This window comes from Scyliorhinus canicula, chromosome 16 (genome assembly GCF_902713615.1).
Source record: "Scyliorhinus canicula chromosome 16, sScyCan1.1, whole genome shotgun sequence".
Taxonomy (NCBI): Eukaryota; Metazoa; Chordata; class Chondrichthyes; order Carcharhiniformes; family Scyliorhinidae; genus Scyliorhinus; species Scyliorhinus canicula.
In genome coordinates this window covers 89,720,446-89,742,546 of record NC_052161.1, presented here as the reverse complement: position 1 = coordinate 89,742,546, position 22,101 = coordinate 89,720,446, and the positions used below count along the sequence as shown (strand labels likewise).

The window sequence follows — 22,101 nt, the reverse complement described above, 5'->3', positions numbered from 1 at the left end:
AATTTGTCCGCCAACCTGGTGAACTACGGCCATCTGGAACTCAACGCAACGAAAGACTGTGAAGTTAGACATGGAAGGTTTGAAGCCACCACATCAACTTCAAATCTCGGATAACATGTTTTCAAGCAGCAATTTAGACTCTATGTCTCAGCCCTTGGCCTGTAGGCACAGCCTGACGTGAGGCGTATTGCATTGCTGCACATGGCGGCAGGTCCTCAAGCGATAGAAATATACAATAGTTTCTCTTTTGATAGAATATGGATATGTATGTTCTAAGTGTCGCCGTACAAGTAATTTTGTGAAGCAATGCTTTTCACATCCAACAGTGGACCAAACAGGATCAGTCAATGCAGTTGATGACATATCCCTTGAGTACTGTCTTTTGTTGATCTGATTTTGACCAAGGACACGATGTGTCTGAATATGAAAAGTGAAGAAGTCTTACTGATCAGTTGTGGCAATAGTGATGATGAAGCTGATATCATCAAAGGCAGATGGACAATTACAGTTGTGCTGAATGAAACGTTGATAAAACGCAAGCTCGACACAGGAGTGACGGCCAACCTCCTCACTTTATCTGATTTGCATGGGCTGCGAGTTAAACCAAAAGTTGTCAATCAAACGAGACTGCTGAAAGACTACAATGTGAATGAGATTGCGGCGCTGGGTGTATGTGAGCTTGAAGCATGGGGACAGAACAGATGTCACAGCGTACCATTTTCCATTGCGGACACGGAACCCAAGTCCATCATAGGAGCGGATGCATGTTAGGCCCTGAACCTAGTTGAGCGGCTGTACATTTCAGGCAGCGCTGCGAAAGAGGATAATTGTGACTGGCAACGAGTGATAATGCCACAGTTATCTGATGAGATTCAAGCAAAACCAGATGAAGAGACGAAGGAGCCAAACGGAATTCCAGAATTCTGGTTAACAGTCTTCAAGAATGTGCATTTGCTCAATGGTGTGACACAGGAGCATTATGGGCCTATCTTAAAGCATCTACAAGATGTAAATGTAAAATGTTCAGAGCTTGAACAGCCAATGAGCTTCACTCTGGAGTTTAAGTTTGAGCCAAATGAGTATTTCACAAATGAGGTTATCACAAAAGTATACCAGCTGGAATCACGGCCTAACGAGTTCGACCTTTTATTCTTTGACCAACCATGAAATCACGGGATGCACAGGGTGCCAGATCAACTGGAAGAAAGGTAAAAATGTCACACTGAAATCATTAAAACGAAGCATAAGGGCACTGGAGAACAGTTATGAAACGTGTACCAAATGACTCTTCAATTTCTTCAGCCTCCAATAGTTCCAGAGCAGGCAGAGTTGGATGAAAGTTCTGCAGCAAAACCCACTGCTGACTTTGAAATTAGTCACTTCTTGTGTAAACACATAATTCTACGTGCGGTGTCAAACTTTACAGGTAAAGCCATTGCAGATGATAATGACTCCAGTGATGATTACTACAATGATAATTCCGACAACCATGATTAGGATGAGGAAAATGGAGACTCAGGTGGTGAGCTAGATGTGTGCGACTGTGAAATGCTATTCAGGTGATTTGTCAGAAGTGACGAGGTGATCACAAGGGATGCCCGGTCTGCACAGCACAACGATAAGTGTGAAAGTTCAAAGATGGTGTATGCAGAGGCTGGAAGCGAGATTGCAATAGCAGACACTTCAGATGACTAAACTGCGAACGGGCTGGTAACTGAAGGAATAATCCCCATTCTGGAGAAACTTGCTGCAGAGGCATAGGGTGAATCATCTCCTGCAAATAAATGGTTCTTGCAGCGGATCCCCCAATACTCAAGGCCACTCCACCAAAAGACGCGCTAGAAGAGCAGATGAATGCATATGCGTGCAGTTTTATGAAAATGAAATGAAAATCGCTTATTGTCACAAGTAGGCTTCAATGAAGTTACTGTGAAAAGCCCCTAGTCGCCACATTCCGGCACCTGTCCGGGGAGGCTGGTACGGGAATCGAACCGTGCTGCTGGCCTGCCTTGGTCTGCTTTCAAAACCAGCGATTTAGCCAAGTGAGCTAAACCAGCCCCTGTGGTGGTGAGAGATGAACAATACATAATCATATCAAGTGAGGATGAGCCAGCAAGTGAGGCTCAAACAATAAATGAAGAAGCAACGCCAATTGATCAACGCCAGGAACATTGATCCAGCAAAGACACCAGAGGGTGAGGCTTTGCAGATTGGTCCTGAAGTTGTAGACTTGACTGCAACTGTGCAATCATCCAGAAGTATACACTGGACGTTTCACCAGGTGATTGGCATGCTGCTCAGCATGTGGACATAACCATGGATCAACCAAAGCTCATTGATTCAGCTAAGGCTCCAAAATCAGCTATGGTGGCAGAAGAGCCAGGGTCAGCCTGCACAGCAGACGATCCAAATGCAATTACTATGACAAAAGTAACACAAGCAACTAGTCCGATGGTGGAGGCCAGTGGCAAGAAGGATGGCACTAAAGCCCAGAAGAAAAGACACAGACAGAGGATCCCTCCCATGAGAAGAAAAGAGTTGAGGATAGACCGGGTAGTACCTGCGACACAGAAGATGAAGGCATCGGCAATGTAGGCAACAGGCAAGAAAGCGCATGAAGACGTAATAGGAGGCATCGCGTTAGAAAAGTGAAAAAGCTGGTGACACGGAGAACACCAGCCAGAAAACCGGTCTTCGGGAAGTTAAAGTGACACCGAGTAGCCAATCAAAGTTCACAAGACCAACGGGACGATGTCATTGTGAATGTCCAATGAGCTGTGCACAAGAGACATGTTTCAAATTATCACAGATGCAACTGTATAAAGCACAGTTGCATCTGTGGTATGATGTGTGTAAAATGATAATGCAGATCATGTTTTGTAAGACACAGTTATATTTGAATGTAAATGTTAACAGTTCCAGGGGAAGGAGGATGTGGTTTTATGCCTGTGCATAGTTCTGTATATTGTTAGCAATGCGACCTCAAACCAGCTGGTGGTGATAGAGCTCCATCACATGATCTGAGACACCCAGCAGTTGGTAGTAAGACGTACAAGAGGATAGTCAGACCTAGATTAGCTCCATAAAAATTCACTGAATTACTTTAGTAGCCATTATGTGTATTATAGTTTGTTATGTGTATTATAGTTTGTTAGTTATCTTTCCATGTGTTTGTTAATAAATCATCTTTCTAGATAAACAACCAGATGGTCTGTGTACATCATTACCACCATCATGTCACAGAACCAATTGGTATCAGGGGTGTTTGATGGGGACAGTGTAGAGAGTGCTTTACTCTGGATCCAACCGTATGCTGTACCCATCCTGGGAGTCTTTGATGGGGACAGTGTAGAAGGAGCTTTACTCTGGATCTAACCGTACGCTGTGTCATGATATGCACTCATGCACAAAATGAGATATAGAAAGGCAGTGACAGATCCCCAGTACAGCCAATCAACACACAGGACAGAACACAACCAGTCACCAGGCAGAACACGAGAGGGTGGTCTCCCACTATAAAATACACAAGGCATCAGCACTCTGCCTTTTTTCCACTGGTGGCAACTGTAGTGACAGTCAGGATGTATATATCAGTTGGTAGGATCTGGCCTGGGCTTGCAAAACCCTACCAACTGTCCTGGTTTGAGACAATTCGCACCTCTTTAACCTGGGATTACCCCTATCTCTGGATCTGTAAAGATTTGATTACCCGCAAATGCTCGCATTCCAAGCATTGTCTGGCATCTTTGACTTTGTCTATATATATGTTTCTGGAACAGACCCCTTCATTCACCTGAGGAAGGAGCAGTGCTCCAAAAGCTCGTGTTTGAAACAAACCTGTTGGGCTTTAACGTGGTGTTGTAAGACTTCTTACTGTGCTCACCACTGATTCCATCATCAGGGATCAGAGCATGTTTGGGGTGCACTCCGATTCCTTGCGGGAGCAACTCCTCAAAATTAAGCACGACCCTGCCAGTCGCAATCAAGACGTGTAAAGTGCATGAACGTGTGTGAAATCAGTACTCCCATCTCAAATCGGCAGAATACGAAAACTTGCCTCCCACAAGGCAAAGAGTACACAGGCCATCGCCCGGATGCAGCGCCTCAGTATCGATGAAAGTGAGCATTTTGCGCACTTTTCCCGGGGCACCACGCATGGGCAACACGAACGGGACCACGAAGCGGCTGAAAACCAAACTGCACAGGTGTGAATGTTGGCTGACCACACTGCGCATGTGCGACGATGCACGGAGCATAACGACATCAACGTCATGACGTGCTGGAACTACGGCACCATCCACTTAAAGCGGCAATACTTTGCAAAATTGCGGGAAGCCTGGACACTATGCAGCCTTGTGCAGGTCTGCACCACCAGTCAAGGGCCAGCGATCCCAATTCCAACGCAAGCGCGTTCGATGTGTACAGCAAGGTTTACTGGATTCTGATCCTGGTCGTACTACGGATCCAGAGGACGGCTGCCTGGAGTCCCCTATCGTGTGGGCATCATAACTACCTGTGAGTATGCCTCCTCAAATTCAGCAAGACTCCTATCTATCGTCAATGTGGATTCCGCGGATGAATGCCGTGCTGTCATACACGTAAATCAATGCAGCATCCAGTTCAAGCTGGACACTGGTGCTTCTGCCAATCTTATCTCTCAAGCTGATTTTGACCGCATTAAAAAGCAACCCAAAATTCTTCCACCAGCCTGCCAGCTCCTTGATTATAATGGCAATGCCTTAACTGCACTAGGATCTTGTCATCTATTCATCTCCAACAAGACCATCAATGTCACACTGCGATTCAAATCATCAAGCCTGATAAGGCATCCCTGCTCGGTGCCCATGCATGAAAGCTACTCAACCTCGTACAGCGAGTCCATGCCATGTCTTCTTCCAATGTGGATCTTCAGGCTGACATTGATGACATCCTTGCTCAATATCCAGATGTGTTTGATGGAATGGGCACTCTGCCATACTACTACAAGATCCTACTCAGGCCTGATGCTATGCCTGTGATCCATGCACCACGCCGGGTTCCGGCCCCTCTGAAGGAACGTTTAGAGGCACAGCTACAGGAGCTCCAAGACCAGGGCATCATCTCTAAAGTGACGGAACCGACTGACTGGGTCAGCTCGATGTTCTGTGTGAAGAAGCCCTCAGGAGAGTTGCGGATATGCATAGATCCCAAAGTTCTTAACCAGAACATAATGCGGGATCACTACCCGATCCCGAAGTGGGAGGAACTGACCAGTGAGATGGCACACGGCAAATTCTTCACGAAGCTAGATGCATCGCGTGGTTTCTGGCAGATGCAACAGGATGAGCCCAGCAGGAAGCTCTGCACATTCAACACACCTTTCAGAAAGTACTGTTACAACCGCATGCCTTTCGGCATTGTCTCAGCCTCTGAAATCTTCCATAGGATCATGGAGCAGATGATGGAGGGCATTGAGGGTGTGCGTGTCTATGTAGATGATGTAATCATATGGTCCACGACCCCCAAGGATCACATATCTCTTTCGACGTGTCCATGCAAATGGCCTCAAGCTGAACAAGGCCAAGTGCTCCTTTGGCACGTTAACCATTAAGTTCTTGGGCGACCAGAAAACCCAGCAGGGTGTGCGACCAGATTCGGACAAGGTCAAGGCCATTAATGCCATGAAGACCCCGGAAGACAAAAAGGCGATACTACGCTTCCTCGGAATGGTAAACTTCTCGGGAAAGTTCATTCCCAACCTGGCCTCACACACCACGGCTCTCAGGCATCTGGTGAAGAAGTCCACTGCATTCCAGTGGCTACCCACACATCAAGCAGAGTGGCTCGAGCTCAAAGCAAAGCTCACCACTGCTCCGGTACTAAAAAGTTTTGTCCTGGACTGGGAAACAAAAATCTCCACGGACGCAAGCCGGACGGCATTGGTGCGGTGCTCCTCCAGAGGGATGACTCCTCGTCCTGTGCTCCAGTTGCTTATGCATCAAGGGCCATGACTCCTACTGAACAGAGGTATGCCCAGATAGAAAAAGAGTGCCTGGGCCTCCTAACCGGCATTGTTAAGTTCCATGACTACGTCTACGGTCTACCAACCTTCACAGTGGAGACTGACCACAGATCCTTGGTCCATATCATTCATAAGGACTTGAATGACATGACGCCCAGGCTTCAGCGCATTCTCCTTTGACTACAAAGGTACGATTTTGAGTTAGTATACAGACCAGGCAAGGAGCTGATAATTGTGGATACCCTGTCCCGCTCCATCACCTCACCCTGTGAACAGGTTGACTTCATCCGCCACATTGAGGCACAGGTGCAGCTGTGTGCCAGCAACCTCCTGGCCTCAGATTAAAGAGTGATTAGCATTCGTGAAGAGATTGCCAATGACCCTCTTCTGCAGCGTGTAATGCAATGCACCACCTTGCAAATGGCTGGTAAAAAGGGCAATGCCCTCAGTTCTTTAATGTGAAGGACGACCTGACAGTCGTCGAGGGGATCCTCCTCAAGCTAGATTGTATTGTTATTCCTCACAGTCTGCAGAGCTTAGTGCTCAAACAAATCCACGAGGGACACCTAGGTGTCGAAAAGTGTAGGTGCAGGGCCCGGCAGGCTGTCTATTGGCCTGAAATCAGCCAGGACATAGCCAACATGGTCCTCAATTGTGCGACCTGCCAGCGTTTTCAGCCTGCTTAAACAAAGGAAACACTCCAGCAACACGAGATCGTGACCTCTCCGTGGTCCAAGGTGGGAATTGACCTTTTTCACGCCAATGGGTGTGACCATGTGCTCATCACAGATTATTTCTCAAATTACCTGGAAGTTGTGAAGCTGTCAGACCTCACATCAAGGACAGTCATCAAGGCCTGCAAGGAGACATTTGCCAGGCATGGTATTCCACTCACTGTCATGAGTGACAATGGTCCCTGCTTCCACAGCCAAGAGTGGTCCAATTTCACCAAATCGTACCAATTGAACCACATTACCTCAAGTCCACTCTACCCACAGTCCAACGGGAAGGTTGAGAAAGGGGTCCATATAGTGAAGCAACTGCGGAGGCTGCGGACTCAGCTTCTGACTTCAACCTTGTGCTGTTGGTGTACAGGGCAACCCCTCTGTCCACCGGTATGTCTCCGGCTCACTCCTCATGAATAGAGACCTGCGGATGACTGTTCCAGCCGTACACTTACCAGAACTGGATCAACTCCCACTGCTGCAAAAGGTGCAACAACTCAGGAACCGGCAAAAGCTGATGTACGATGCTCATGTTACCGATTTGCCGGTGCTATCTCCGCAAGGTGTTGTTCGGATGTTGTTCGGATCAAGCTACCTGATGGAAGCTGGTGTTGTTCGACAGTCTGCTCCCAGATCGTTTGTAGTTCGTATGGCTGATGGTTCCATTGTCAGGCGCAACAGAAGGGCACTGCACAAAATTGCCAGCCCACCACCAGATCTTACTTTTCCAGATGTTGTTATGCCTCATCCGGACATCTCGCATGATGAGGCCACCAACCTGGCAGCAATCCCGCCTCTCAAGGCGCCGTCGTCCCTACCTCCACCTCTCAGGCGGTCGGCAAGGATCCGATGCAAACCCCAAAGATTGGACCTATAGACATTTATCTTGGAAATTTTGTTCTGTATCTGCATGCTGGACACCTCTCATGTATATATTCATCCACTCGCCATTTAATGTAAATAGTTCTGCATGTAAATACAGTCGCATATGCTCCAAGCAACCAAAAACAATTTTTTTAAAGGGGTATATCATGATATGCTCTCATGTACATAATGAGATACATACAGGCAGTGACAGACACCTAGTATAGCCAATCAAAACACAGGACATAACACAACCAATTACCAAGCAGAAGACTAGAGGGTGGTCTCCCACTATAAAACACACGAGGCATCAGCACTCTGCCTCTTTCCACTGGTGACAACTGTAGTGACAGTCAGGGTGTATATATCAGTTCGCACCTTCTTCACGTGGCTCAGAGCTAGCCTGCTCTAGTTAGATATAGTAAGTATGCTTAGATCAGAAGAGTGTCAAACCCACAGCGAACTGTGTGCATTGCTTAACAGTTCAATAAAGTGTATTGAAGTAACATCAAAGTTTGGAATCTACTTTCAAGTACAACTTTATCCAGCTGCAGTCCCTATTACCCCAGGGTGATTAACACGACATGCTGTACCTGTTCTGGGAGTGTTTGATGAGGACAGTGCAGAGAGAGCTTTACTCTGTATCTAACCCCGTGCTGTACCTGCCCTGGGGGTGTTTGATGGGGATAGTATAGAGGGAGCTTTACTCTGTATCTAACCCCATGCTGTATCTGTCCTGGGAGTGTTTGATGGGGACAGTATAGAGGGAGCTTTACTCTGGATCTAACCCCATGCTGTACCTGTGCTGGGAGTCTTGAATGGGGACAGTGCAGACGGAGCTTCGCTCTGTATCTCGCTCCGTGCTGTACCTGTCCTGGGAGTGTTTGATGGGAACAGTGTAGAGGGAGCTTCACTCTGTATCTAGCCCTGTGCTGTACCTGGGAGAGTTTGATCAGTGTAGATGGCCCACTGAAAGACAGGGGAGGGAGTCTATGTGTGGAGCCAGAGGAAATGGGCGAGGTACTAAATTAATACTTTCCATCAGTATTCACCAAAGAGAAGGAATTGGTAGATGTTGAGTCTGGAGAAGATTGTATAGATAGCCTGGGTCACATTGAGCTCCAAAAAGACGAGGTGTTGGGCGTCTTGAAAAATATTAAGGTGGATAAGTCCCCAGGACCTGATAGGATCTGCCCCAGAATACTGAAGGAGGCAAGAGAGGAAATTGCTGAAGCCTTGACAGAAATCTTTGGATCCTTACTGTCTTCAGGTGATGTCCCAGAGGACTGGAGAATAGCCAATGTTATTCCTTTGTTAAAGAAGGGTAGCAAGGATAATCTAGGGAACTACAGGCCGGTGAGCTTTACGTCAGTGGTAGGGAAATCACTGGAGAAAATTGTTCGAGTCAGGATCTACTCCCATTTGGAAGCAAATGGAGGTATTAGCGAGAGGCAGCACGGTTTTATGAAGGGGAGGTTGTGTCTCACTAATTTGATAGACTTTTTCGAGGAGGTCACAAAGATGATTCATGCAGTAGGGCAGTGGATGTTGTCTATATGGACTTCAGTAAGGCCTTTGACAAGGTCCCTCACGACAGACTGGTACAAAAGGTGAAGTCACACGAGATCAGAAGTGAGCTGGCAAGATAGATACAGAACTGGCTAAGTCATAGAAGGCAGAGAGTAGCAATGGAAGGGTGCTTTTCTGATTGGAGGGCTGTGACTAGTGGTGTTCCACAGGGATCAGTGCTGGGACTTTTGTTGCTCATCGTATATATAAATGATTTGGAGGAAAATATAACTGGTCTGATTAGTAAGTTTGCTTACGACACAGAGGTTGGTAGAATTGCGGATAGCGATGAGGACTGTCAGAGGATACAGCAGGATTTAGATCGTTTGGAGACTTGGGCGGAGAGATGGCAGATGGAGTTTAATCCAGACAAATGTGAGGTAATGCATTTTGGAAGGTCTAATGCAGGGAGGGAATGTGCAGTGAGTGGTAGAACCCTCAAGAGTATTGACAGTCAGAGAGATCTAGGTGTACACACAGGTCACTGAAAGGGGTAACATAGGTGGAGAAGGTAGTCAAGAAGGCATATGGCATGCTTGCCTTCATTGGCCGGAGCATTGCGTGTAAAAATTGACAAGTCATGTTGGATTGGATTGGACTGGATTTGTTTAATGTCATGTGTACCGAGGTACAGTGAAAAGTATTTTTCTGCGAGCAGTTCAACAGATCATTAAGTACACGGTAAGAAAAGGGAATAAAATGAAATACATAATAGGGCAACGCAAGGTACACGATGTAACTACATAGACATCGGATGAAGCATACAGGGTGGAGTGTTAATGGGGTCAGTCCATAAGAGGGTCATTTTGGAGTCTGGTAACAGCAGGGAAGAAGCTGTTTTTGAGCTGTATAGAACCTTGGTTAGACTACACTTGGAGTATAGTGTTCAATTCTCGTCGTCACACTACCAGAAGGATGTGGAGGCTTCAGAGAGGGTGCAGAAGAGATTTACCAGGATGTTGCCTGGTATGGAGGGCATTAGCTATAAGTTGAATAAACTTGTTTGTTTTCACTGGAACGAAGGAGGTTGAGGGGCGACCTGATAGAGGTCTACAAAATTATGAGGGGCACAGACAGAGTGGATAGTCATAGACATAGAACAGTACAGCACAGAACAGGCCCTTCGGCCCTCAATGTTGTGCCGAGCAATGATCACTTTACTTAAACCCACGTAACCCGTATACCCGTAACCCAACAATCCCCCCATTAACCCTACACGGGCAATTTAGCATGGCCAATCCACCTAACCCGCACATCTTTGGACTGTGGGAGGAAACCGGAGCACCCGGAGGAAACCCACGCACACACGGGGAGGACGTGCAGACTCCACACAGACAGTGACCCAGCCGGGAATCGAACCTGGGACCCTGGAGCTGTGAAGCATTGATGCTAACCACCATGCTACCGTGAGGCCCCCCTGCTACCGTGAGGCCCCCCAAGTCAGAGATTTTTTCCCAGTGTAGAGGGTTCAATTACTGGGGAGCATAGGTTTAAGGTGCGAGGTTTAGAGGAGATAGTGACGTTTAAGGGGCATCTTGACAATACATGAATAGGATGGGAATAGAGGGATACAGACCCAGGAAGTGTAGAAGATTTTAGTTTCGACAGGCAGCATGGTCGGCGCAGGCTTGGAGGGCTGAAGGGCCTGTTCCTGTGCTGTACTTTTCTTTGTTCTTTTAGAACAGTACAGCACAGAACAGGCCCTTCGGCCCTCGATGTTGTGCCGAGCAATGATCACCCTACTTAAACCCACGTAACCCGTATCCCAACAATCCCCCCATTAACCTTACACTACGGGCAATTTAGCATGACCAATCCACTTAACCCACACATCTTTGGACTGTGGGAGGAAACCGGAGCACCCGGAGGAAACCCACGCACACACAGGGAGGACGTGCAGACTCCACACAGACAGTGACCCAGCCGGGAATCGAACCTGGGACCCTGGAGCCTTGAAGCATTGATGCTAACCACCATGCTACCATGAGGCCCCCTTTTGTAGTGGGAGATTCTCTGTCTAACTCATTCTGACAGATGCTGGAGTCATTCTCACCTGTTCTTCTGGTGTATTTATGATGATGAGATGTGAGATTAGGGATTCACATTCTTGTTTTGCCGTGTTCCAGTCTTTTTCATCTGTTAAGAATCTGTAGCAGCTTTTGTTATGAGCTTGCCAACCACACGGACAGGCAGACTCTGAGAAATAATAAATACTTCAATCAGTGGGATACACTGAAAATCGCTTATTGTCACGAGTAGGCTTCAATGAAGTTACTGTGAAAAGCCCCTCGTCACCACATTCCGGCGCTTGTCTGGGGAGGCTGGTATGGGAGTCCAATTTAGCCCCTCTCGAGCCTGTTACATTGCATCAGGAGGAGTCCCATTCAGCCCCTCTCGAGACTGTTACATTGGATCAGGAGTCCCATTCAGCCCCTCTCGAGCCTGTTACATTGGATCAGGAGGAGTCCCATTCAGCCCCTCTCGAGCCTGTTACATGGGAGCAAGAGGAGTCCCATTGAGCCCATCTAGAATCTGTTACATAGGAACAGGACGAGTCCCATTCAGCCCCTCTCGAGCCTGTTACACAGGAACAGGAGGAGTCCCATTGAGCCCCTCTCCAGTCTGTTACACAGGAACAGGTGACCTTTTCAACCCCTCTCGAGCCTGTTACATGGGAACAGGAGGAGCCCCATTCAGCCCATCTCGAGCCTGTTACATGGGAACAGGAGGAGTCCCATTCAGCCCCTCTCGAGCCTGTTCCAGAGGAACAGGAGTCCCATTCAGCCCCTCTCGAGCCTGTTCCACAGGAACAGGAGTCCCATTCAGCCCCTCTCGTGCCTGTTACACAGGAACATTAGGAGACCAATTCATCCTCCCTGGAGCATGTTAGACAGGAATAGGAGGATGTCCATATTTTGTTTTAAATTTAGAGTACCCAAGGATTTGTTTTTTCCAATTAAGGGCAATTTAGCGTGGCCAATCCACCTAACCTGCACATCTTTGGGTTGTGGGGGTGAAACCCACGCAGACACAGAGAATGTGCAAACTCCACACAGAAAGTGACTCGAGGCTGGGATTGAACCCAGGTCTTCAACACCATAGTGCAAACCACTGCCCCACCGTGCTACCCAAGGAGTCTTGAGTCTGTTACACAGGAACAGGGGGATGTGTATTTAGCCTCTCTCTATCCTGTTACATAGGGACATAAGGAGGCACAGTCAGCCTCTCTCGAGCTTGTTGCACAGAATCAAGAGGAGGTGCACTCAGATCCTCTCGAGCCTATTCATAGGAACAGGAGGAAGCCCATTCAGAACTTCGCGATCCTTTTACACAGGATCAGGCGGTAGCCCCTCTTGAACATGTTGTGCTGGGACAGGAGTGATGTGTTGGGTACTCTGGATCCGTGGAGACTGCGTTTACCTCAGCAGTAACACAAACAGGCTACCAACACTTGAAATAGTACAGCACTATTTTATTAAGCTAGAAATATTTGAACATACTTTCACTGTGGGTCGACACTATGTTAGATTAAACTAAAGACCTATGCCAATTCTAACCAGTCTATACTATCAGCACATGGTAAAGATCTGTGCTACAAGCTGTGAGCTCTGTCCTTCTGAAAGGCAGCATCCCGAATGAGCGGGAAAACTGATGCCCTCTGTCTTTATAGTGAGTGTGCTCTAACTGGTGATTGGCTGCGGTGTTGTGCGTGTTGATTGGTCCTACTGTGTGTCCATCAGTGTGTGTGTCTGCACCATGATATACTGGTGTATATTATGACAAGGAGGAGATCCATTCAGCCCATTCTAAAAAAGAAATTTATAGTATCCAATTATTCATTTTTCCATGGGCAATTTAATGTGTCCAATTCGCCAACCCTGCTCATCTTTGTGTTGTGGGGTGAGACCCACGCAGACACGGGGAGAATGTGCAAACTCCACACAGACAGTGACCAGGGGCTGGGATCAAACCCGGGTTCTCAGTGCCATGAGGCAGCAGTGCTAACCACTGCATCACCATGCCACCATTCAGCCCTTCTTTAGTCTGTTACAGAGGAACAGGAGTGGGCCCATCGAGCCTCTCTAGAGTGTGTTACAGAGGAACAGGAGGAGGGCCATTCAACCCCTTTGGCTTCCTGTACCAGCCTCCCGGACAGGCACCGGAATATGGCGACTAGGGGCTTTTCACAGTAACTTCATTGAAGCCTACTCGTGACAATAAGCGATTTTCATTTCATTTTCATTTCATTTTGAGTCTGTCACATTGGAACAGAAGGATATGCATTCAGCCACTCTGGAGCCTACAACACAGGAACAGGAGGAGGCTCATTCAGCCCCTCAAACAGCAAAGTTAGGAGGCCTATTCAACCCCACCTCTCCCCTGTTACACAGGAACAGGCGGGGGCCCATTCAGCCCCTCTCGAACCTGTTAACACGTAAACAAGAGGAGCCCCTTTCAGCACCTCTCGAGGCGATTTCACAGAAACAGGAGGAGGCCCATTCAGCCCCCTCAAACCTTTTACAGAGGAATAGGAGGAGGTCCATTCAGCCCCCTCAAACCTATTACCGAGGAATAGGAGGAGGTCCATTCAGCCCCCTCAAACCTATTACCGAGGAATAGGAGGAGGTCTATTTAGCCCCCTCAAACCTTATACAGAGGAACAGGAGGAAGCCCATTCCACCCCTCTTGAGCATTACACAGGGACAGGAGGGGGCATATTCAGCCCCCTCATACCTATTACAGAGGAACAGGTGGACGCCCATTCAGCCCCTCTGGAGTCTGTTACACAGGAACAGGAGGAAGTCCATTCAGTGCCTCTCGAGTCTGTCACACAGAAACAGGAGGAGGCCCATTCAGTTCCTTTTGAGCATGCGATGCAGGAACAGGAAGAGGCCCATTGAGCCCCTAAATGAACCTTCTGTACAGGAATATTAGGAGGCCCATTCAGCCCTTCTCTGGCCCTTTACACAGGAACAGGAGGAGGTCCATTCAGCCCCTCTCGAGCATGTTGCACCGGAACAATGGGAGGTTCATTCAGCCCTTCTCTAGCCTGTTACGCAGGAACAGAAGGAGCCCATTCAGTGCCTCTCGAGCCTGTAACACGGGAACAGATGGAGGCCCATTCATCCCATCTCGAACCTGTATCCATCCCCTCTCGAACCTGTTACACAGCAAGATGCACATTTAATCTTTCTGGAGTTTATTGCAAAGCAACAGGAGGGTGTGCATTCAACCCCTCAGAGCAGTCATTTTCAAAGTCAGAAGGAGGCTTATTCAGTTCCATGATTGAGTGTCAGGTGGGTCGGGGGCTATCAACTGTGGTCTCCCCGATCGCAGAAATAAGTGCCCAACACACTGTTATATTACAAAGGATGTATTATATATGCTACTCATTTGTCTTGCCGAGTTGTATTAACTTGATGATAAACGGACAAAGTCTTCCAGTCGAGGAAAAATTATTTATTGAGTAGCAAAATAATATACTTGTGAGTTCTTTTCCTTTAATACTTTGATGAGTAATATAATTAACTAAGATTGAATTAAACTAACAATTGATATAATACACTGCACTCTGAGCTGATCACGTCTCTACTCGAGCAGCACTGTACTCTCTCCAACAACACACACACGCCTACTGACTAGGAAAAGAGCGGGAAACTCTTTATATAGTTCCTGTTAGTGTTGCCATCTAGTGACCATCTGACTGTATTGACGGCACATCAATTAATCATGTATTAACCTATACAGAGATCACGACACACGCGATAGGCTTTTAAGAATGCCGGCTGCAACTGGAGTTTAGAATGCCGCACGCCAGGCGCATGGGTGGCCCTTCAGCAACGCATAGGCCTGGAGCCCAGTGAGGCAGAACGCCTTCTCCTGACATCAGCGCGCTGGCTCAGGAGCATATTCTTCAAAAAATATCGATGGACACTTCCAGAGAGCAGGTCACGGGCCCGTACACTGATGTCATGTGCTCTGGGCGTGAGAGAGATTGCTCCATTTTGTAGCTGCCAGCAGTGCTGGTCTGAACTCCAGGGCTTCTGGTGAACAACTCATGAAGAAGAAGCTGAAAGCAGCAACAAAGCAGTCTCAAATAGATTTCTTGAGGTCTGGGTTTATTCATTGTGCCACAGCAAATCAGGATGCAAAGTTCATGTGTATCATGTGCAGCGAAGTTCAGGCAAATTAAAGATGGAAACTCTCAAATTCTCAAAGGGATTTAAAAACAAAGCATGGCGAGTTCGAAGACAAACCTCTTCATTTTTTCAACGGATGCAGTGAGATCTTAAATCATCAGCTGAAGTCCTTAACAGAAATGTAACATTGAATGACAAAGCAAGTGAGATCGTGAGGACCAATCAAGTTCACCTGTCACATTAAAGGTTAGCGGAAATGGTGCATCGTGATGTTCGGGGGCGTGGGTCATGAAGGTCGGCTGGCATACGTCGTGAAGGTTAGCGGGCGTGGGTCCAGGAGGATGGCCAGTTGGTAAAAATGGTCCAGGGAAAAAAAGTTTGAAAAACACTGCTCTCGAGCCTGTTACACAGGAACAGGATGGGACCCATTCAGCCCCCTCTGGAGCCTGTTACACAGGAACAGAAGGAGGCACATTCAACCCTTCTCGAGCCTGTTACACAGGAACAAGAGGCACATTCAACCCTTCTCGAGCCTGTTACACAGGAACAGGAGGAACATTCAACCCTTCTCGAGCCTGTTACACAGGAACAGGAGGAGGAGCATTCAGCCCATCTGGAGCCTGTTACACAGGAACAGAACGGGACCCATTCAGCCCCCTCTCGAGCCTATTACACAGGAACAGGTGGAGGAGCATTCAGCCCCTCTCGAGCCAGTTACACAGGAACAGGAGGCAGAGCATTCAGCCTCTCTCTCGAGCCTGTTACACAGGAACATTAGGAGGCCCCTTCAGCCCCTCTCCAGTCTGTTAGGCAGAAACAGGAGGAGGTCCATTCAGCTGCTCTCATGCCTGTTACACAGGAACAGGATGAGGCCATTCAGACCCTCTCGAGCCTGTTACACAGGAACAGGAGGAGGTCCATTCAGCTGCTCTCATGCCTGTTACACAGGAACAGGATGAGGCCATTCAGACCCTCTCGAGCCTGTTACACAGGAACAGGAGGAGGCACATTCAGTTCCTCTCGAACCTGTTACATAGGAACATTAGGAGGCTCCTTCAGCCACTCTCCAGCCTGTTACGCAGAACCAGGAGGAGGTCCATTCAGACCCTTTTGAGTCTGTTACAATAGAACCAGAGGATGCACATTCAGCCCCTCCAGAGACTGTTACACTGGCCCTTCTTCATTCTGTTACACAGAAACATTAGGAGGCCCATTAAGCCCCTCTCGAGATTGTTTCACAGTAACAGGAAGATGGCATTCTGCCCCTATCAAGCCTATTACACAGGAACAGAAGGAAGCCCTGTCAGCTCCTCGCCAGCCTGTTACGCAGGAACAAGAGGAGGCCCGTTTAGCCACTGTCAAACTATGTTACACGGGAACATGAGAAGGCATATTCAGTGTCTCTCAACCATTTACACAGTAACAGGAAGAGGCCCATTCATCCCTCTCGAGCCTGTTACAGTGAAACAGGAGAAGGCCCATTCGCCCCTCTGGAGCCTGATACACATGAACGGTGGAGGTCCATTCAGCCCCTCTCAATGCTGTTACATAGGACTAGGAGGAGGCCCATTCAGCTACCCTGGTGCCTGATACACATGAACAGGAGAAGTTCTACTCAGCCCCTCTCGAACTAGTGCCTTCATTCACCCCCAAGCTGTCTGCTTAGAATCTTTAATCTATCAATTCTCCAGAGTTTGTACTGACCTGAATACTGTTGGAAAACTTTGCAGAGTTTGCGATGATTTTCATCACACTGAACCTGTAGGACTGAGAAATGGAGTGAGTGAGGAAAAGGGAGATACATATCAGAGTGTTACAGTGAAGGGTGTGGAGTATATTAGAGTGTTACAGTGAGGGGTGTGGGATGGATCAGAGTGTTACAGTGAGGGGTGTGAGATATATCAGAGTGTCACAGTGAGGGGTGTGAGATATATCAGAGTGTCACAGTGAGGGGTGTGGGATATATCAGAATGTCACAGTGAGGGGTGTGGGATATATCAGAGTGTTGCAGTGAGGGGTGTGGGATAAATCAGAATGTCACAGTGAGGGGTGTGGGATATATCAGACTGTTACGGTTAGAGGTGTGGGATATAACAGCATGTTACAGTGAGGGGTGTGGGATATATCAGAGTGTTGCAGTGAGGGGTGTGGGATATATCAGAGTGTTACAGTGAGGGGTGTGGGATATATCAGAGTGTTACAGTGAGGGGTGTGGGATATATCAGAGAGTTACAGTCAGGTGTGTGGGTTATATCAGAGTGTTAGAATGAGGGATGTAGGACATATCAGTGTGTTACAGTGAGGGGTATGGGAAATATTGTAATGTTACAGTGAGGGGTGTGTTTAATATGAAAGATGCAGTGAGGTGTGGGATATATCAGTGTTTCAGTGAGGACTGTGAGATATATGAGGGGGTGTTCAGTGAGGGCTGTGTGAAATACCTGGGTATTAAAGAGAGGGGTGTGTGATATGTCAGTGTTACTGTGAGGGCTGTGCTATATAATCAGCCTGTTACAGCAAGGGTTACGGGATATATCATTGTATTATGGTGAGTGGTGGGGATATATCAGAGTGCAACAGGGCTTTGGTGTTTAACAATGTGTCACAGTGACATGTGTGGGATATATCAGAGTGTTACAGTGAGGGGTGTGGGATATATCAGAGTGTTACAGTGACGTGTGTGGGATATATCAGAGTGTTACAATGAGGTATGTGGGATGTATCAGAGTGTTACAGTGAGGGGTGTGGGATATATCAGAGTGTTACAGTGAGGGGTGTGGGATATATTAGAATGTTATAACGAGGAATATGGGATATATCAGAGTGTTACAGTGAGGGGTGTGGGATATAGCAGAGTGCTACAGTGAGGGGTGTGGGATATATTAGAATGTTATAATGAGGGCTGTGGGATATATCAGAATGTTACAGTGAGGGGTGTGGGATATATCAGAGTGTTACAGTGAGGGGTGTGGGATATAGCAGAGTGCTACAGTGAGGGGTATATTAAGTGCTACAGTGAAGTGTGTGGGGTATATCCCACACAGAGTGCTATTGTGAGGGATGTTGTATGTACTCGAGTGTGACACTACAGGGTGTGGGATATATCAGAATGTTAGAACGAGGGATGTGGGATATATCAGACTGTTACGGTTAGAGGTGTGGGGTATTTCAGTGTATTACAGTGAGGGGTGTGAGATATATCAGACTGTTACAGTGAGGGGTGTGGGATATATCAGAGTGTTACAGTGAGGGGTGTGGGATATAGCAGAGTGCTACAGTGAGGGGTATATTAAGTGCTACAGTGAAGTGTGTGGGGTATATCCCACACAGAGTGCTATTGTGAGGGATGTTGTATGTACTCGAGTGTGACACTACAGGGTGTGGGATATATCAGAATGTTAGAACGAGGGATGTGGGATATATCAGACTGTTACGGTTAGAGGTGTGGGGTATTTCAGTGTATTACAGTGAGGGGTGTGAGATATATCAGACTGTTACAGTGAGGGGTGTGGGATATATCAGAGTGTTACAGTGAGGGGTGTGGGATAGATCAGAGTGTTGCAGTGAGGGGTGTGGGATATATCAGAGTGTTACAGTGAGGGGTGTGGGATATATCAGAGTGTTACAGTGAGGGGTGTGGGATATATCAGAGTGCTACAGTAAGGAGTGTGGGATATATCAGAGAGTTACAGTCAGGTGTGTGGGTTATATCAGAGCGTTAGAATGAGGGATGTAGGACATATCAGTGTGTTACAGTGAGGGGTATGGGAAATATTGTAATGTTACAGTGAGGGGTGTGTTTAATATGAAAGATGCAGTGAGGTGTGGGATATATCAGTGTTTCAGTGAGGACTGTGAGATGTATGAGGGGGTGTTCAGTGAGGGCTGTGTGAAATACCTGGGTATTAAAGAGAGGGGTGTGTGATATGTCAGTGTTACTGTGAGGGCTGTGCTATATAATCAGCCTGTTACAGCACGGGTTACGGGATATATCATTGTATTATGGTGAGTGGTGGGGATATATCAGAGTGCAACAGGGCTTTGGTGTTTAACAATGTGTCACAGTGACATGTGTGGGATATATCAGAGTGTTACAGTGAGGGGTGTGGGATATACCAGAGTGCTACAGTGAGGGGTATATTAAGTGCTACAGTGAAGTGCGTGGGGTATATCCCACACAGAGTGCTATTGTGAGGGATGTTGTATGTACTCGAGTGTGACACTACAGGGTGTGGGATATATCAGAATGTTAGAACGCGGGATGTGGGATATATCAGACTGTTACGGTTAGAGGTGTGGGGTATTTCAGTGTATTACAGTGAGGGGTGTGGGATATATCCAAGTGTTACAGTGAAGGATGTGGGATATATCAGAGTGTTACAATGAGGGACATGGGGAATATCAGTGTGTTGCAGTGAGGACTGTGGGATATATCTGAGTGTTACAATGGGTGTTTGGGGATACATCAGTGTGGTACAGTGAGTGTGGTGGGGTATATTAGAGAGCTACAGTGAGAGCTGTGGGATATATCAATGTCTTACATTGCAGGATGTGATAGATACCAGGGTGTTATAATGATGGCCATGGTATACATCATTGTGATACAGTGAGGGATGTGGGCTATATCAGAGTGTTACAGTGAGGGTTGTGAGATATGTCAGAGTGTTACCATGAGGGATGTTGGATATATCAAAGTGTTACAGTGAGGTCTCTGCGGTATATCAGAGAGATACAGTGAGGTTTCTGCAGTATATCAGAGAGTTACAGTGAGGTGTGTGTGATATATCAGAGTATTACAATGGAGGGTATGGCTATATCAGACTGTTACTGTGTGGGCCGGTGGATATGTTAGAATGTTCGAATGAGGGTTTTGGGATATATCAGTTTGGTATAGTGAACGTGATTGGATATATCAGGGTATTACAGTGTGTTGTGTGGGATACATCAGAGTATTAAGGTGAGAGATGTGTGATACATCAGAGTGTTACAGTGAGGAGTCAGGGGTATATCAGTGTTACAGTGAGGGCTGTGGAATATATCAGAGTGTTACAGTGAGGGCTGTGGAATATATCAGAGTGTTACAGTGAGGGCTGTGGAATATATCAGAGTGTTATGGTGTGAGATGTGTGAGATATCAGAGTGTCACAGTGAGGGGTATCAGATATATCAGAGTATTACCAGGAGGGATGTTGGATATACCTTTTTAAAAATAAATTTAGAGTGCCCAATTAATTTTTTCCAATTAAGGGGCAATTTATCATGGCTAGTCCTCCTACCCTGCACATCTTTGGGTTGTGGTGACGAAAACCACAAAAACATGGGGAGGATGTGCAAACTCCACACGGACAGTGACCCAGAGCCACCTCAGCGCTGTGAGGCAGCAGTGCAAACCACTGCACCATTGTGCTACCGGATATTGAATATATTTGAGCTTTACAGTGAGGGGTGTGGAATAGATTGGAGTGTCACAGTGAGGGGTGTGGGATATATCAGAATGTCACAATGAGGGCTGTGGGATATATCAGAATGTTACAGTGAGGGGTGTGGGATATATCAGAGAGTTACAGTGAGGGATGTGGGGTATCGGAATGTTACAGTGAGGGGTGAGGGATATATCAGAGAGTTACAGTGAGGGGTATGGGATATATCAGAGAGTTACAGTGAAGGGTGTGGAATATATCAGAATGTTACAGTGAGGGGTATGGTGTATTGGAATGTTACAGTGAGGGGTGTGGGATATATCAGAGAGTTACAGTGAGGGATGTGGGGTATCGGAATGTTACAGTGGGGTGTGGGATATATCAGAGAGTTACAGTGAGGGATGTGGGGTATCGGAATGTTACAGTGAGGGGTGTGGGATATATCAGAGAGTTACAGTGAGGGATGTGGGGTATCGGAATGTTACAGTGAGGGGTGTGGGATATATCAGAGAGTTACAGTGAGGGGTATGGGATATATCAGAGTGTCACAGTGAGGGGTGTGGGATATATCAGAGTGTTACAGTGAGGGGTGTGGGGTATCGGAATGTTACAATGAGGGCTGTGGGGTATCGGAATGTTACAGTGAGGGTTGTGGATATATCAGAGTGTCACAGTGAGGGGTGTGGGATATATCAGAGAGTTACAGTGAGGGGTGTGGGATATATCAGAGAGTTACAGTGAGGGGTATGGGATATATAAGAGTGTCACAGTGAGGGGTGTGGGATATATCAGAGAGTTACAGTGAGGGATGTGGGGTATCGGAATGTTACAGTGATGGGTGTGGGATATATCAGAGTGTTACAGTGAGGGGTATGGGATATATCAGAGTGTCACAGTGAGGGGTGTGGGATATATCAGAGAGTTACAGTGAGGGGTGTGGAACATATCAGAGAGTTACAGTGAGGGGTGTGGGATATATCAGAGTGTCACAGTGAGGGGTGTGGGATATATCAGAGAGTTACATTGAGGGGTGTGGGATATATCAGAGTGTCACAGTGAGGGGTGTGGGGTATCGGAATGTTACAGTGAGGGGTGTGTTATATATCTGAAGATTACAGTGAGGGGTTTGGGGTTTATCAGAGTGTTACAGTAAGGGGTGTGGTGCATATCAGAATTTTTTGACTGATGTTTTTCTACTTACCATATACGGTGAGTCCGATAATAATTATGAGAAAGGAGATTAAGGCAATGAGGGTGACTTGGCCGAGATGTGTCGAAGCTACTGAACATCTTCCTCGAGCTGTCTCCTGTCTGATTTTATCTGGAATATAGAAGCTGAGTATGTTGCAAATCTTATGTAACTAATGTTGACATCTCTACAT

The 22,101-nt window shown here is 47.1% G+C and overlaps 1 protein-coding gene across 1 annotated transcript in view; it reads right to left on the bottom strand.

The window, feature by feature from the left end:
• The window catches only part of LOC119951024 (CD209 antigen-like protein E), a 39,986-nt gene that overhangs the window by 2,773 nt on the left and 15,112 nt on the right, over positions 1 to 22,101 (bottom strand). The window contains exons 3-5 of the mRNA XM_038774058.1: positions 21,921 to 22,040; positions 17,004 to 17,066; positions 11,213 to 11,355 (exon numbers count right to left, since the gene is read on the bottom strand). Coding sequence (XP_038629986.1) covers positions 11,213 to 11,355; positions 17,004 to 17,066; positions 21,921 to 22,040 — 326 coding nt within the window. The remainder of the gene's footprint in view (positions 1 to 11,212; positions 11,356 to 17,003; positions 17,067 to 21,920; positions 22,041 to 22,101) is intronic.